The sequence below is a fragment of the Miscanthus floridulus genome, chromosome 8 (assembly GCF_019320115.1).
Source record: "Miscanthus floridulus cultivar M001 chromosome 8, ASM1932011v1, whole genome shotgun sequence".
Classification (NCBI taxonomy): Eukaryota; Viridiplantae; Streptophyta; class Magnoliopsida; order Poales; family Poaceae; genus Miscanthus; species Miscanthus floridulus.
The window spans coordinates 75,613,250-75,631,653 of record NC_089587.1 but is presented as its reverse complement, the minus strand read 5'-3'; the positions used below and the strand labels follow the sequence as shown (position 1 = coordinate 75,631,653).

Below are 18,404 nucleotides of genomic sequence, written 5' to 3'. Positions count from 1 at the left end.
CACTCATATATGCTACTTTCTCCTTATTTTCCTATAAGGTTTAAAGGAGTTTTTATAGCATATCTATACATACATATTTCTCAGATTTTTTCCATAGGGTTTTTTGAGGAATTCAAGCATACAGCTACATTGATCTCAAAGAAGATTCGATACGGGAGAGTGTTATGAAACAATACCCGCCAACAGACACCTATTCATCGATGATCTCATCCAATTAGATGTGCAGTTAGGATTAAGATTAGCATAGCAGTTAATCTAATTGCCAAGGGGCCTGTCCTTTGGTGAACGGTTGTCTCTTGAAGACACCCTCTCAAATGTATATAATCCCCTTTACAGATCAATAAAAAAGTTGTTCCCAAATTATTGTTCATTACATTCACTGTTTAACAGTTCGATCGCCCCGCCGCTGCCCAGCTCAACGCAAGGTCACCGGTCGCCCTGCCGTTGAGGATGAAAGAGGGACGAGCCCCGCCCCCTCGTTTCCGAGGGATGGAGGTTTCCGAGGGATGGAGGCAACCTCGATTTGGAGGTATATTCCTGAGGGAGATGGACCCCTCTCAACCAAACACCATCAAAAGGGCATCAATGTTCCATCCCCTTCCGTCCTCCGAACTGAACATTGAACACACCAAAGCCGCTGCCCTGGGCTGTCAGCACAACAGTAGTACTTACGTTGTTTGGATTTCCACAGGGTTCAAAATTTCTCATGAATTTCGATAATTTCAGTGGTGGCAAAAAAAAAAATCCAAGATTTTATAATACACTAATACATATGCTATATAACTCTAAACTCATATTTTCTATTATTTATATTACATATTATTCTATTCAATAGACGTGTAGTCATAAATCCTACTAATATTTGTTTAGATCCACTTTTTTTTTAGAAAAAGCATACTTCATGTGCTGGTCTCAAAAAAATTCTGCGAAATTTCAGCCGTCGCAAAATTCGGTAATTTCGGTGGTGGCTGAAATTTTTGCAATACCAAATTTAAAAGCCCTGGATTTCCTTATAGCCTCCTAGCATTAAATCAAACAATCAAGAGCCACGCTTACCGCAAAATGTACTTCAGCTTGACTAAATAGAACTTCAATAGGCAAGGATCGACAAAGGCTCCCAGGAGTTGGAGAAATATTACATTACATCAAGAGCTGGAGGCCTAATCCACATGAGCTAACACATACTTTACACAACCACCAAGAGACTGGACTGGAGTCATTTCAAGTTTAGTACCAATAACAAAGGCCACTCCCATCGCAGCTAGAGCACAAAGTAACCAGAGATAGTTCGAGGAACCGACAAACATGCCAGCTTGATCCCTAAACATCGAAAGCTTTACCTGAGTGGCAACATCCTTGGTTCCTCGGAGCCCAATGGAAAATTGGTTGGGTCATCTGAGAGCAGCAAAATTTCAGATGTAATGCCAACCGGTGAACTGAAGACATTCCCACAGAATGTAACTGGTGGATTCAAGAAAAAGATGTCCTGAATTCATCATGGTCTCCCATTGCTATCTTTGACAAGTAGCAGAAAAACCAACTTATCTCATTACATACCCTGCTACCGACTCAAGCATTCCAGCACCCAGCTCAAGACCATGTCGATACAGATACCATCCATTCCTTGACAGTCCACTCAATGGCAGACCACTGCTGCTTGTGCAGACAATTTTCAGTCCTCTGACAGTCAACAGACATGAGTAGTGCACAGAAAACCACAAGATCCCTAAGATGCAGCAATACAGATGATTAACAAATGACACCACACCTCAAGGCTGCCATGAACCATTGTTGGGCATATTGTTATGACCAGACATCCGATCTTTACAGGTGGGGCAAATGAAGCCAAAAGAACTAGGCTGCTGTCCATCGAAAGGGCCAAAATGATGGAACTGACTGTTGCACCATATACATAAACAGGTGACCATGCTGCCGCCAGTAACCATCCTTGGCAAGGACAAATCCCATCCTAACTGGACTTGAGGTGGAGGGCCACTTCCAATCTGCGGTGCATACCCCAAAACTAGAGTTGGTTCGGATGCGCTCACAAAATTTTGACTGGGCATGTTAACAAACTGTGACGATACAGGAGGTACAGAATTTGGTCTGGCCATGCTCCCAAACTGTGAGGATTCTGGAGTTACAGAATTTGGTCGAGCCGTGCTCCCAAAAGACTGAGAAGATTCAGGCGGTACAGAATTAGGTCTAGTCATGCTCCCAAACTGAGAGGACTGAGCAGGAGGTACAGAATTTGGTCCAGCCATGCCCCTGAACTGAGAGGTTTTAGCAGGGGGTACAGAACTAGATTGGGCTTTGCTTCCAAACTGAGAGGATTCAGCAGGAGGAATAGAATTCGGTTGAACCAAGCTTGAGCATTGAGAGGATTGAGCAGAATGCACATGATTAGGTTGAGCCATGCTCCCAAACTGAGAAGGTGCAGCAGGCACCAAAGTAGGCCTTGCAAAGCCCCCAAACTGAGATGTTCCAGTGGGGAAAGATTTAGGCCCATCCATGCTCCCAAACTGTGAGGATTCAGTGGGTACAGATTTTTTTTTGGAAATGCTCCCAGGCGGAGGGGATCCAGCTGTAGCCATTCTAAGCTGTCCATGGCTAGAAAATATCTGCTGCTTCTGTGCGCCAAATCCAAGTTGCAAATCACACTGTTTAAAAAAAAATAGCAAAGTATCACATTGTTACCCAGCATTAAATGTCATGAATATCCATGTGGCAGAAACCACTTGATACATGCTAACGACATCAAGAACAAAGAATTGGTAAACATACCAAACCCCAACACATAAAGGTTTGGGCCAAAAAAAAGGGTATAAGTTAGAGCAAGACAACCATCAACAAAATTTTTAATTGGTTTTACAAATTGGGCACAAAAGTATAATTATTTACCATATGAAAGTTATATTAGTAAGTTTCAGGAAAAGTTGTTCACAAATCATATTTTAACGATTTTTTTTCTGCTAATATATATTTACAAAAAAACAATAGTCAAATGTGGGTTTCAGAGACAGTTGATGTCCAAGATAACAGGTACCAAGCTGTAGTATATATATACTAGTTCATAAACACATTAGATAATCAAAGAGGCATTATGCTTCTGCAGAACAGAATAACCGGCATGCTATGTTGACAAGATGCAAATAAAAAAGTTTCTAGTAATGGAAAATTGTTGACATCTATCGATATTCGTCTTCTTTATTTATAGTCAATATATGTTTCTAAGCTACAACTACGCCTATGTTGTCTCAACATAGCAGGTCCCAAGCCCTGGTAAAGGAGGAGGGTTGTGTTAGGCGTGGCGAGCCAACGTTAAATCTAGCCATTCTAATGGAGATGAAACCCGAAAGAAAATCGTTGGGGCGTAACCCTCTTAGCGACACGCCATATCGGAACCCGGGTATGGTGTTAAATGAGCAAGGGCCGGGTCGTCACCCCCGTGACGCGCCGTGTCGCGATCTGGGCACGGTGTCAAGTGATCAAGGATCGGGTCGTCGCATCCTTAGTGGCGCGCTACATCGGCGCCCGGGTGTAGTGAAAAATGAGCAAGGGTCTTCACATCTGATTCGACGGCTGCGAAGGGTAAGGAAGCTAGCCGAACCAACTAGGATCTGTTTAGGCAGTTGGAATGTAGGGTCGCTTACAGGTAAGTTAAGAGAATTAGTTGATACCGCGACTAGGAGGCGTGTAAATATATTATGCGTTCAAGAGACTAAATGGAAGGGTCAGAAGGCGAAGGAGGTGGACAATACAGGTTTCAAGCTTTGGTACACAGGGACAGTTGCGAATAGAAATGGAGTAGGAGTTTTGATTGATAAGAGCCTCAAGAATAGTGTGGTGGGAGTGAGAAGGCAAGGAGATAGGATTATCTTAGTCAAGCTTGTCATTGGTGATATGGTCTTGAACGTAATTAGTGCGTATGCCCCCCAAGTAGGCCTCGACGAGAGTGCTAAGAGACAGTTCTGGGAAGACTTAGATGGCCTGATTAGAGCTGTACCCAGTAGTGAGAAGCTTTTTATAGGAGGAGATCTTAATGGGCATGTAGGTACTACAAGCGCAGGTTTCGAGGCAGTTCATGAAGGTTTTGGGTATGGTAGTAGGAATCAGGAGGGGGAGGAAGTTCTAGACTTCGCGGTAGCTTTTGACCTGATGATAGCCAACACTTTCTTTAGAAAGAGAGAATCTCATCTAGTGACCTTCAGTAGCGGACAACACTCTAGCCAGATTGACTTTGTCCTCACAAGAAGAAAGGACAAACGAGCATGCTTGGGTTGCAAGGTGATACCAGGAAAATGTGTTGTTTCTCAACATAAGCTTTTGGTGACAGACTTTCGTTTTCAGGTGCGTGCCCGTAGGGATAAACAAGCTAAGATTGAAAGAACAAAATGGTGGAAACTGAAAGGGGAGACGTCAGAGGTATTCAGAGAAAGGGTTATCAAAGAGGGCTCTTGGAAGGAAGAAGACATAAACAACATGTGGGAGAAAATGGCAACCAACATTCAGAAGGTGGCCTCAGAGGTGTGTGGAGTAAACAAAGGAAGCGGAGGCGAGGCTAAAGATACTTGGTGGTGGAACGAGGAAGTCCAAAGGGCTATTAAGGAGAAGAAAGAGTGTTATAGACGCTTGTACCATGACAGGAGTGTGGACAACATAGAGAAGTACAAGGTGGCAAAGAAGATTGCAAAGCGAGTTGTAAGTGTGGCAAAGGATAGAGCGTACGAGGATCTTTACCAACGTTTGAGTACGAAGGAAGGAGAGAAGGACATTTATAGGATGGCTAGAGTTCGTGAGAGAAAGACAAGGGACTTCAACCAAGTTAAGTGCATTAAGGATGAAAGGGAGCATCTCTTGGTGAAGGAGGATGAGATCCGACATCGATGGCAAGAGTATTTTGACAAATTGTTCAATGGTGAGAATACGGACACAACCTTTCAGTTGGATGACTCTTTTGATGACACCAATAGGCGTTTTGTGCGGAGAATCCAAGAATCTGAGGTCAGAGAGGCGTTGAAAAGGATGAAAGGAGGTAAGGCAATGGGACCGGATGGTATCCCAATCGAGGTGTGGAGATGTCTCAGGGACATAGCTATAGTATGGCTAACCAAGCTGTTCAACCATATTTTTCGATCGAACAAGATGCCTGATGAGTGGAGGAGAAGTATATTGGTACCGATCTATAAGAATAAAGGGGATATTCAAAGTTGTACTAATTACCAGGGAATTAAGTTGATGAGTCATACCATGAAGCTATGGGAGAGAGTTATCGAGCATCGCTTGAGAGCAATAACGCGGGTCTCTATGAACCAATTTGGTTTCATGCCCGGAAGGTCAACCATGGAAGCCATTTTCTTAATAAGACAAGTTATGGAGCGGTATAGGGAGAAGAAGAAGGACCTACACATGGTTTTTATTGACTTGGAGAAGGCTTATGATAAAATACCAAGAAATGTTATGTGGTGAGCTTTGGACAAACATAAAGTCCCAACGAAGTACGTCGGGCTCATTAAGGACATGTACAACAATGTTGTGACTAGAGTTCGAACAAGTGATGGAGACACGGATGACTTTCCGATTAGGATAGGACTACATCAAGGGTCAGCTTTGAGCCATTATTTGTTTGCCTTAGTAATGGATGAGGTCACAAGGGACATACAAGGGGGCATCCCTTGGTGTATGCTTTTCGCGGACGATTTAGTGCTAGTTGATGAAAGCCGAACAGGAGTGAATCAGAAACTGGAGTTATGGCGGAAGACTTTTGAGTCCAAAGGTTTTAAACTCAGTAGAACTAAAACTGAGTATATGAGATGTGACTTCGGCACTACTATTCGGGAGGAGGAAGATATTAGTTTGGAAGGTCAAGTAGTGCCTAGGAAGGATACCTTTCGATATTTAGGATCAATGCTACAGAGAGACAGGGATATTGATGAAGATGTTAGCCATAGAATCAAAGCAGGGTGGATGAAGTGGCGGCAAGCATCTGGTGTCCTATGTGACAAAAGGGTACCATAGAAGCTAAAAGGCAAGTTTTATAGGACGACGATTAGACCTGCTATGTTGTATGGTGCAGAATGTTGGCCTACGAAAATACGACATGTTCAACAGATAAGTGTAGCGGAAATGCGTATGTTGCGTTGGATTTGCGGTCATACAAGAAGAGATCGAGTTCGGAACAATGATATACGTGATAGATTAGGGGTAGCACCAATTGAAGAGAAGCTAGTCCAACACCGGTTGAGATGGTTTGGACATGTCCAACGGAGATCTCCAGAGGCACCGGTGCGTAGTGGAATCCTAGGCCAAGATAGTAACATGAAGAGAGGCAGAGGAAGACCGAAGTTGACTTGGTAGAGGCAATAAGAGGAAACTTGAAAGGATGGAATATACCCAAAGACTTAGCCTTAGATAGGAGTGCTTGGAAGACAGTTATTCACGTGCCTGAACCTTTGCTTCTGCTGGGTTTCAACTCTAGCCTACCCCAACTTGTTTGGGACTTAAAGGCTTTGTTGTTGTTGTATATGTTTCCAAGCTACATTGCTGTAAAACTTGTGGAATAATGAACTTAAAGGCCATCTACGTAATAAACAGCAGCATCTATGTTACTCATTTATCCAGTCATAAAACCACATATGAGATACGAAATAAAACAACTAACGAGGTAAGGGGAAACGAAATAAAACAACTAACGAGGTAAGGGAAGTACTAATTTAAGTGGGTATAATATCATCATGATCCACTAGATGTTTAACAGTATTCTTATCATTGCTAAAGAGCGCAACAGTTAAGAAAGTCTACAAATTCTGATATGTTTACCTGATCTTGAGATGTGCTGGTCACTGAAACATCAGCAACAGATTGAACTGTAGAGGACATGCGACCAAAATTGGTCCGCATAGACACAAGGTCATTGGCATTCCGGCTAGCACTAGCTGCAGCATGAGGGTCAAAACCAGGAGCATGATCATTATAGTGGTTTTGCATCTCATTATTCAACTTTCCCATCACCTCAAGCCTAGCTACATTTGGTTCATTGTTGTTGATGGGTCTATTGACAAATGAGCCCTTTGTGAAGCTAACATCACCTCTACTAACCGAAGAGCCCTTGATGCAATTGATATCACTTCCATTTGTTGGAGTTTTTGGTGCAGGTAGTGAACAACGGCCAGAAGAATTGGAATTTGTGTGAGTAAAACTGTTACTGAACTGTGCAAAACCCTTTTCAGTAAAACTGGATGCAAGTTCTTTATCACTATTCTTTGTCTGCATTGAACCAGAAGCAAAACAATCTGCCCTAGTTGCCACAGCATAGACAGGTGGTGTGCCCAAATTGGACTGATACACTGTGGTATTGTTCTTGCTTGCAAAAGGGTTATCTTTAAGAGCACCAAAATTTTCACCATAAGGCTCATAGCTTGCACCAATGCATCTGGAGCCAACAGCTTGGGTTTTGCTTGCTGTGCCAAATGAACTAGATATTTTATTGATCGATCCGTAACAGGAAGACGCACGAGATGCACCATCATTGTTATTGAAACTGCCACTAAAACATTTTGCAGTAGAAGATGACCGATTAGCTTCATTAAGGGCAGCTGATGTTTCATTATTTGCATTAGCAATAGGGAAAGATATTGTATTTACACATGAATTGAGGTTGACATCTCTTGCTTTCACAGTATTATTGTCAGCATGCCTCGGAGCAGCCTTGCCACGATCAATAATCTGGTCCTGATAATGATTGGCTGTTCCAAAGGCAGTAGATCTGACAACATGGTTACTTCCCGGCTGATCACTAAACATAGCCACTCCCGCAAAGCTACTAATGTTGCTAACAGATTGATTATTGGAGATCAATGCCCTTTCTGGAACTGTCACATCAGCATGGCCTGTAAAATTTGTATATCTACATACACTTGGAGCATCATTAAAGGAAGGACCCACTTCAGGCCTACTCCAAGTTTTATTTGGCCTAATGAAATTATCTGAATAATTTGTACTAAAAAGCTCAGTGACTGTAGAGTTATTGTCACCATGTTCGTTTGAATGATTGTGGTGCTGAAAGCCTGCTTCACCATAAGAAACCTTGTTGTTCTGTCCATGTGATTCAGTCAACTCCTGAAGACTAAATGAAATTTCTGCCGAGGAATCATTAGTTGCCCTTCTGGAAGTGGCCTTATCCAGAAATGCTTCAGGAGTCAACCCTTCGTACCTTGCATGAGACCCGACATGGCCAAAGTAACGTGATTCCTCTTCAAAGGTCTTACGACAAATAGGGCATTCAAACTTACCATCTTTCCCTACTACTGGCTCACCAAACTTGCCAGTCCTGCGCCTCTTAGCACTCATTTCATGATATGACAAATGGTGCTGTACATATGAAGTCCGGTCACCAAAGGTCAAATTGCATTTCTGGCATTCATAAGCATTTACTTTGTCTGCATTCCTTTCATCCACATCGGTTGGATCACTGGAATAGCTGGAGAAGGCAAGAGAAGAAACTGAATGTACATTTGTCTTGTCCATAATTGAACCAATTTGATCTTGAACACCTAAAACCTGTTACATACTTTATTAATTAAAACAGGGTGAACTTAAGTAAATAAAACTTAGTTTCGTACACGTCAAACTTACACCATCGTTAACACTCAAGTAATGTTGTCCTGTGCTTTCATACTGAATAGTGGCTGGTTTGAGCTCTGGATACCCAAGAAGTGACATGAGGTATGCAGAAACCTCCTTGCAAGTAGAAAACTGACTTCCCTTGGGGCTGGAAAGTATGGCGTGCACATTTAGCTAGTTGAAGTCATATAGAAAAGAGACATGCAAAACACTCAAATCAAAATGGGCAGGAATTTTCGAAATGCATCAACCTAGAAGGACAAATAATACATATTGTGATTGTGAAAAATAGATTTAACATCTCAAGTTCTCAACCCGAATATCCAAGCAGCAAACATCAAGCAAAGTATAGTAATATATAAGTTTACGTCTAAATGAGGAGAAATAATCTCTAGTGTTGTTATACAAGAAAAGGTAGATTGAAAATGCAAGTGGTAAATCTGAGTGCATATGATTGGATATATTAGGAACAATTAAGATGATAGGAATGCTCACATGTCCTTATTTTTCAGATTCCCTCTCACTAACAGATGGGGGACTGGATTGCATGTCAGTGAAAGAAACTAGTGGCCAGATAAATCCATTAAAAATTAGTAAGTCAAAATATTTCGACATGATAGACAACTATCAGCATTCAACAACAATGACAACAAAGCCTTTTAGTCCCAATCAAGTTTTGGGTAGGCTATAATGAAGCCCAACATAAGCCACAAACAATAATAAGGAAAATAAAATAAATATCTAATAAGCATCACACACAGCCATGGGTACATGGTCAAGTAGTGTTGGCTGAATGCACATACTATGCGTGCGTCGAAGAGTACATGAAAACAGACTATCAAAACGGCATGAACACTGTTGATACTTAAACAACAGCATCAAATGCAGCTACACCAATACAAGCACGAAGACTGTCTTTGCAAACCCACAAAAGCCAGCAACCCAGCATTATATTCAACAAACATCTCACTCCAGTGATGTAGTAATATTATTAATTAACATCTAAAACATGCATCCATTCACTCAAACAGAAGCATCCGATTTCCAAAGCTAAGCAGAATCAACTGACATTGTTGGCTGCCAGAGGTATCACTATCACCATGTAAACCCAATCCACCACTTCTATTGTGCATGTCTCAGGCACACTACTAGAGGATCTCTGAACAAGTATACATCGCATCAGGTAAGGTATTCCAGCATAGTTCCATTCAAGATACTAACACTAGCATAGAGAAAGAATGACAGGGCAGGGCAAAACAGGCAAACCTCACGTATCTGAAGCAGCGCGCCCAGACGAGTCCCCCCTTTCGCTTGAGCCCGAGCTGCAGCTTCCACCCGCGAGGGAGGTGATCCCCAAAGAAGGAGGCGTCCACATTCTTCCTCCGCTGCCTCTGGCTGACAAACTTCCCTGCAAGGCTGTCGATGAAACCCTGCAGCTCGGCCTCGGAAGCCATCCCGGCCGTCCGCCTGTGCAGCTCGGCATCGTAGGGGTCCACCATCCCCGCAAGCCTGAGCAGGTCAACGGAGACGCCCTTGGCATTGGTGGTCTCCCGGTCGGGGTCGGGGGGCGGCGGCGGAGGGGAGGAGGGTTCTTGTAGTAGGGCTAGGGTTTGGGGCTCGAGAGGGGGCGGGAGCGAGGGGTCATCGGGGACGAAGAGGCGGCGGAGGTGGTACGCGACGATTTCGCCCTCGGGGTCGTACTCCCGCCCGGCGGACGACTGCGTGGAGGAGGTGTGACGGGCGGGCGAGGGCGAGGAGGAGGACGCGGCGGCGGCGCCGAGGCGGCGGCGGGAGAAGGTCTGCTTCCGGGAACCGGCGCTCTCGTTGAAGACGGCGCGGTCGATCTTGAGGGGCGGGAGCGGGTCGGCGTCGGGGCAGGTCCGCGGCACGAGGGCGTGCGCGGAGGCGGCGGCGAGCGCGTCCAGGTCGGGCTGCGAGAGCGCCCCGATGTCCACCACGGGGAGCAGCTCCGTCGCCATTGGATGCTCGAGAGGGGGGGCCCGATTGGATTGGAGAGGCCGAGAGGGCGAGGTGGGCGGCGGCGGCGGTGGAGCACTGGAGCGTGGACCGATCCGAGCGTGTCGCTCGCCGAGGAGACTAGGGGAAGTATCAGCTTGGGTTGTTGGGGTGTCCCCCAGTTCCAGTTCCACACTACTATTGCTATTGCTACCCCTCCTCTTTGATGACGAAATGAAACGGGGGAGGCGGACGCCGGACGGAGCTGTTTCGTTTCGGGCTTTCGGCTGCGGCCCGTTGGTTTGGTTGGTTTGGTTCCATGAGGGCGGCTCATGGAGTCTGCGCCTTGTGGGCTGCGCTTGAATTGGGCCCGCAGTACGTTCCTTTTGAGTATTGGATGGGCCGTGGCAAAACTCACCGTGTGCTTTTCGTTGTTGCTAGACTAGATGGAATTCTTGCGCCTGTTGTGCTTATGCACCAGGAATAAAAAAAAAGGAATGTGTTTTTTCTCCTTTATAAACAAACATGTACCCCCTCCATCCATCCAAGAGAAAATTTGTCCTTCTTATTTAATTTCTAGAGCAAATTAATAGAGAAGGAACACATATATATGTTTGTTTCAAATGCATGAATAAATATTTTGCCTATATTTATTCAGGACACTCACAGTGCAGAAACTATCGTAGTTTCTGTCAGGGTTCATAAACCCAAGGTCCCTGATGGGCCGCTTCCTAGCAAAAACTCGGCCCTCGGCCCAGCAGACGGCATTACAACGACGCACGACTCCTGGGCCGGCCCTAGATACCTAACGACAAGCTAGAAGAGCGATCCAGTCTCTGACTCAAAGGCCTGGCCAAGGAGGAGACGGCGCTCGCTTCCGACTCCGACCCGCTTTTCCGACCGAGAATACATCGAACCTCTGCTTACAGCTCTTCTTCGACCAGCGCGCGGTCGAAGCCGACTTGGAAACAACCGACTGAGAACGCCCGCTCGGTAAGGACCCAAGAATCAAGCGAAGCAGATAAGGCAAGGCGCTCAAGTCAACCGCAATACCGAGGACCTGTACCCTGCATACCTGCAGGACAGTACTGACAGGCCATGCCTAGAAGGGTGCTTTGCAACCTTTCAGACATGTCAGAACAACCGACTGTGCACGATTGAAGCTCCCGTCACTCTTGGCCCTTCGGTTCAGAGCTCGACTGGACCTTTAACACCCCCTTCTTATTCCCACTCGTTTGTAACCCCACAATAAACTTTGAGCACCTAGGCTCAGGAATAAAGTCACCGACCGACTGAAACTGGACGTAGGACATGTTGCCTGAACTAGTATAAACCCTATGGCCCCGTTCGCTGGTCTGAATCTTGGCTAAAACTGACTGAAAAACACTGTTCTGGCTGAATTGTTGTGAGAGAAAAATACTGTTCCGGCTGAAAAAACAAGCCGAACAAGCCGAATATGGGGTAAGCCGAACGAGGCCTATGTCATTGAGTGCTAGGTCACATCCGATCACAACGTATGGCAAAACTACAAATATTTACTTGTTGGTCACTTTTCGCACCGACAGTTGGCGCCGTCCATGGGGAGGGCGCCGTACATTCACACTTTTGGTCATCGGATGGCCCACCTTTTCGCCATCTTCAGCATGACGGCCTCAAGCGATACGATTCGTTTTGGCTCGCTGGAGTTTTCCACGCTCCTGCATATTGGGATGTGGGCTCCTCCCGTCTTCGAGCCATTCCAGACCTTTCTCTTTGGAAGCCTGGATTTCATCGCGTGACCAGCTCGGCGTGCTTCACCTCCGTGAGGAGGCACTTGTCCCGACGCACGTCGGAGGAGGAGCGCCCTCCGTCAGCTCTAGGCCACCCGGCGACCTCAATGACGAGACACCTGCGCTTTGCTCTAAGCCCATGCTGGGCTCAAACCCTACTGTGAGTAACATACATAATTATTCTTTACTCGCTATTTAATATCTTCCGCCGACTCTCCAGAGGGACCCCATTGTCCCAACCGCAACCGCCGTGTGACCTGGTTCCCCTACGGCCTCGCGTCCTCCATGGACGCATATGCGTGGGGGCTCCAAAGATGCTGACGCTGTCCCCCTCTCACATCCAAAATTGTGGGGATGGCGGGCTACGCTCCTGCCTCTTTCCACGACCTCGTGGATGACGAGGTTGAAAGTGATGGCTCTAGCATCAGCGACGTCGTGGCACCTAGCCACCCTCTGTCCGAGGAGTGCGCTATGGCGGATGCTTCAGGATAGCCGCTAGTGATAGCGGAGTCTCTATAGGCCCACACCCCTCTGGACTCTTGTGCGGAGGCCCTCACTTGTGCGTAGGAGCACGACGAAGAGTTATGATAAAGGCAGTAGAGCCAACTACCACCTGCGCTGGCATGCTCGGCGTAGCACGCTATGCCACACGTGCGTAACCCGACAAGCGGTGCCCGGGGTCGCACCCGTCAGGTCCAGCGCAACATCATGGATGGAGAAAACGATCCCCCATAGTTTGCTCGGGCTGGCCAGAACATCACAGTTGCGGCGATGCTTCTGCGCGGCCTTCCCGAACCTATCGACCCCCAAGAGCAGGCGATCCACTAGAACCTCTGGGCGCTGGTGGAAACCGCCACCATTCAATAGGCGGAGAGCTCCGCATCACGACATCGGCTCGCGGCCTCTTTGCCTACCAGGGGAATAGGGGCGCACCAGTCGAATTGCTCCATCCACTCACCACTACAGTCACTAGGCGTGGAATAGGAGGCCGTAGCTGCACCATGGCCTAACCCAGCACCCGCTCCACACCGACCGCCTATGCGCGAATGGCTCAGGCCAAACCAAGACGCTCATAGCATCATCAACAATCAGCATCAAGCCCAGCGTGATGATGATGTCCATCAAGGAGCGGTGAGGGCAGGCAGCACAGGCCCCCGCCAGACCATCGAGGGGAGCGAGGAAATGTACTCCAGGCATGGTTGCTGACCAGATGATAGGAATCCTAGCCCAGATGGCCTAGGACCATGAGCCTTTGGCCGTCGCATCTAGAAAGCGTCGTTCCCATAGTGCTTCCAACCACCTACCAACATCACCAAATACACTAGGGAAATGAATCCTAGTATATGGCTCGAAGACTTTTGGCTCACCTACCGAGCCGGAGGAGTGGATGATGACCACTTCATCATTAAATACCTCCCCATCTGCGTGGGGGAGCATGTTCAAGCATGGCTCGAATTCCTCCTACCTGACAGCATCCGCGACTAGGTGGATCTCAAGAGGATCTTCATCAGGAATTTCTAGGGGACGTATGTTCATCCTAGGAATTCCTAAGACCTCAAGAGCTGTCAGCAGGAGCCTAATGAGTCCCTACGGGATTACATCTGTAGGTTCTCAAAATGATGCAACTCCCTTCCTGATGTCATTGATGCGGACGTCATCAGTGCATTCCTCTCTAGGACAACCTGTGAGTCCTTGATCCATAAGCTCGGCTGTCTGAAGCCCCGTACCACCCGTGACCTGCTCGACGTCATCACGAACCACACCTCCAGCGAGGAGGCGGTCGGAGTGGTCTTTAGTGGAGGCCAGGACAAGGGCAAGGCCAAGCGCAAGGACTAAGACAAGGGCCCCTCCATGCAAAGGGACAAAAAGAATAAGAAGGATCGGCGCCGACCAGCCAACTCCGCTTTGGTCATCGCGGTCGATCATGCGGGCAAGCAGCCCTAGCAAGGGCCAGCCTGACCACTTCGACAAGCTCATGGAGAGCTCATGCACCAACTACGCCTACCCCGTCAAGCACCTCTACAAGGACTATGAACTCCTCAAGCGCTTTCTACGACAGGCCAGCGGACTGAAAGAAGGAAAGGGCAAGGAGGTAACTGACCAAGAGGGGAGGCATGGTGGGCAAGGATGGGGACAACTTTCCTGATCCCTGAGGAATGCCTCATGATCTTTGGGGATCCTGATGCCATCTACTCTAAGCAGCTAGCACAAAGTGCGCTATAGAGAGGCATGCGTCGCCGAAACGGCCATTCCCTCTTCCCTCAGCTAGTCAGAATCTCTGATCATTTTTTATCAGAGAGACCATCCTTCCCACATAGCTAGACTAGGTCACTACCCGCTCATCGTCGACCCTATTGTCCACTAAGAAGCGTCTCACCAAGGTGCTCATGGACGGAGGTAGCGGCCTCAACATTCTCTACGTCGACACCCTTGACGCCATGTGCATCCCCCAGATCAGAGCTCCGCCCAGTGAAGCTCTCCCTTCCATGGCATGATCCTAGGGGACGCAGGCATACCCGCTCGGGAAGATTGACCTGCTCGTCACGTTTGGCGACCGAGCCAACTTCCGCTCGGAGGTCCTCACCTTCGAGGTGGTGGCCTTCCTAGGGTCCTACCACATCATCTTGGGGCGGCCATGCTACGCCAAGTTCATGGCGATCCCCAACTACACCTACCTTGAAAGCATCTAGGCCCCTAGTTGGGTTTCGGTGATTAATGATAATACATGATTACTATGACTAACATATGTTTTATAGAGGCAATTAAGTTAGGTCATGGTAATAGAGGTCGATTGGGCTATCGTGGTGGTCATGCCCCTACGATGGAAATTGTTTTGGTTTTCAAAGGATGGACGACAAGGTTAAGGATGGACTAGTTCTAAGTGTCGTTTGGTGTTGAAGAAACACTTAGAGTAGTTTAGGACTTTGTTTTTCCTTTGGCCGTACTATTAAGGGGGGTATGGATGGGTAGCTTGACCAAGGTGAGTCTAGTGGGTTAGGTGTGGTGCACACTTGCTAAACCTAGCACTAATGGAGCGTCAAATACTGACCAGACGTTGGCTTCGGTGTGACCGGACGCTAGCGCAAAGTCCGGTCAGTTTCATTTGATCAAGGTGAAGTCATCTAGAAGTGATCGGACGCTGAGAGGTGAAGTGATTGGATGCTGAGGGTCAGCGTCTGGTCGACTCTAGTAAGGTTTTAGAGAGGGAAAATCACGACCGGACGTGTCCGGCCAGTGCTGACCGGAAGCTATTTCAGAGAGGGAAAATCACGACTAGACGCGTCCGGTCAGTGCTGACCGAACGCTGGCTAGCGTCCGGTCACACTTTAAATACTGGAGTTCGAGGTGAACTGACCAGGCAGCGTCTGGTCACCCCGTAGAGGCACATAACAGGTTTGTTTTTTAGCCCATAGTTATAAATACTTTCCTCCATTCAGTGTGTGGGGGTACTTTTGCTCATTCTAACAACTGAGAAACACATTTGAGAAGTGCCAAGAAGAGTAAGGTCCTAGTGAGGTGATTGAGATTTGAGAATCCCAAAGAGAGTCACTCATTAGTGAGATCAAGAGTAGCATAGTGTGCATCCACCCTTCTCATTAGGCTTGCTGTGGTCAAGTGAGAGTTCGTGCTTGTTACTCTTGGTGATCGCCATCACCTAGATGGCTTGGTGGTGATTAGGAGCTTGATGATCATCCGATGGAGCTTGTGGATGACCCAACTCAAGTTGTGAACGGTTGTGGGTGATTCACCACGATGGAGTGTCGAAGAATCAACCCGTAGAGAGCACTTGATCCTTGCGTGGATCAAGGGGGAGTTATACCCTTGCGCGGGTGCTCCAACAAGGACTAGTGGGGAGTGGTGACTCTTTGATACCTTGGCAAAACATCGCCGCGTTCCTCCTTCTCTCTTTCCTTTGAGCATTTACCTTGAGCATTTACTTTGAGCAATTCAATATTTGTCTTTACATTCATAGAATTGCCATGCTAGAGTAGGATTGGAACTTAGGTTGTAAGACTTTTTGTGTGATAGAACATTAGAAATACTTTCTAGGTACAAGGGGTTAATTGGGCTAACAATAGGATTTAATTATTGTAAAGAAATTTAGAATTAGCCTAATTTACCCCCCCCCTCTTGGGCATCTTGATCCTTTCATACCTCAAGCTGAAGATGTCAGGGACTGAACGGCGTCATCACTATGGGTAGCACCTTTTCGTATGCCTACATGTGCGACCAGTGAGCATTTCGAGCTCGCCACTGCCATCATCAACTCAGCCGAGCTCCCTCAGCTCAGAAATTTGTCATCTTCGGTAGTCCCAAACTGCAACAAGCCAACCTCCTCAACTGCCTTCTGCCCAATCGAGGAAACTAAGGCGGTGGAAATCGACTCCACCGACCCAACTAAGATGGTGCGGATCAGGGCCGAACTCCCTGGCCAAATAGGAATGCGAGCTCGCTGACTTTCTATGCGCCAATCAGTGATGTCTTCGCAAGGAAACCTTCTGACATGCGGGGCATATCACGGGAGGTTGTTGAGCATGCATTATGCATCGTCCCAAGCTCAAAGCCCACCAAGCAACGCCTGCGTTGCTTTGACGATGAGAGACACAGGGCCATAGGGGAGGAGGTCGCCAAACTTCTAGCAGCCGGATTCATCAAGGAGGTATACCACTCTAACTGGATAGCCAATCATGTTCTTGTTAAAAAGAAGACCAAGAAATGAAGAATGTGCGTTGATTATACTGGCCTCAACAAAGCATGTCCAAAGGACCATTTTCCTTTGCCACGAATAGACCAGATAGTCGGCTCCACCTCAGGATGCGAAATCCTCTCCTTTCTGGATGCCTACTCAGGTTACCACCAGATCGCGATGAAAGAGTCCGACCAGCTCATGACATCATTCATCACCCCGTATGGTTTGTACTGCTACGTAACCATGCCTTTCGACCTGAAGAACGCTGGCACCACCTATCAACGTGGCATGCAGCAATGCTTCACCGACCAAATCGACTAGCTCGACCAGCCTAACCAAGTGGAGCGGCCAAAACAAATAATCACCATCTATGTAGATGACATAGTGGTCAAAACGGCTCAAGCTTGTGACCTGATCGTGAACTTGGCCGCAACGTTCATGAACCTCCAAAGGTTCAACATCAAATTGAATCCCGAAAAATGTGTTTTCGAGGTTCTAAAGGGGAAGCTGCTTGGATAGATCGTGTCCAAACACAGTATCAAGGCCAACCCTGAAAAACTCACGGCCATCTCCAACATGGGCCCTATATGAAACATCAAGGGTATACAAAGGCTCACCGACTGTTTGGTCGCCCTAAATCGGTTCATCTCCTAGCTAGGCGAGTGGGGGATGTCTCTCTATAAGCTTTTCAAAAAGATAGATGCATTCATCTAGACTGAGGAAGCACAACAGACTTTGGAAAGCCTCAAAACATCACTGACGTTGGCCCCAATCCTTGTTGCTCCTGAACGGGGAGAACCCCTCCTCCTTTATGTCATAGCAAGCAACCACGTGGTGAGCGCCACCCTAGTCATCGAAAGGGACAAGCCGAGACACCACCTAAAGGCCCAGTGACCTGTATACTTCATCGGTGAGGTACTCACCAATGCCAAGGTTTGGTATCCCCAGGTGCAAAAACTTCTATACGCCATGTTGATGGCGACCCAGAAGCTCCTACACAACTTCATCGACCACAAAGTCATGGTCGTCACTTCATTCTCACTAGGAGACATCATCCACAATCGTGACGCCGTAGGACGGATCTCCAAGCGGGCACTCGAACTAATGGGCCACGACATCAGGTATATCCCCTGCACCGCTATTAAGTCTTAGGCTCTCATGGACTTTGTCACCGAATGGACGGAGGTCCAGCTCCCAACCCCAGACGTCACCCATGAGTACTGAACAATGTACTACGATAGGTCAGTGATGGCGCTAGGCTCGGGAGCTTGAGTGGTTTTGATCTCCCCGAATGGAAGCAGGCTTTGCTACATGATCCGTCTCTACTTTTCGGCCTCAAACAACGCCACGGAATATGAGGCCCTCAT

General features: G+C 47.2%; 1 protein-coding gene across 2 annotated transcripts; it reads right to left on the bottom strand.

The window, feature by feature from the left end:
* Window positions 1–240: 240 nt before the first annotated feature.
* LOC136476723 (uncharacterized) lies at window positions 241–10,778 on the bottom strand. 2 transcript variants are annotated; one of them, XR_010763706.1, is made up of 5 exons: window positions 9,889–10,778; window positions 8,635–8,770; window positions 6,820–8,559; window positions 1,057–2,660; window positions 241–647 (listed from the first exon to the last, which is right to left on the bottom strand). XR_010763706.1 is itself a non-coding variant. In XM_066474661.1 (4 exons), exons 1-4 carry the CDS (start codon window positions 10,599–10,601, stop codon window positions 1,770–1,772), a joined length of 3,480 nt encoding a protein of 1,159 aa, XP_066330758.1. In that variant the 5' UTR covers window positions 10,602–10,778; the 3' UTR covers window positions 1,006–1,769. The 2 variants fall into 2 exon arrangements, 1 of the variants encoding a protein (XP_066330758.1); XM_066474661.1 differs by lacking the exon at window positions 241–647 and having other exon boundaries at window positions 1,006–2,660.
* Between the last annotated feature and the right edge of the window lie 7,626 nt (window positions 10,779–18,404).

Excerpts from the sequence above, each read along its gene's own strand:
- LOC136476723 (XM_066474661.1), bottom strand. The coding sequence starts at position 10,601 with ATGGCGACGGAGCTGCTCCCCGTGGTGGACATCGGGGCGCTCTCGCAG. Across the intron at positions 8,560-8,634 it reads ACTTGAGTGTTAACGATGGT|GTTTTAGGTGTTCAAGATCA; the intron begins GTAAGTTTGACG and ends AGTATGTAACAG. Across the intron at positions 2,661-6,819 it reads CCAGCACATCTCAAGATCAG|TGTGATTTGCAACTTGGATT; the intron begins GTAAACATATCA and ends TTTTTTAAACAG.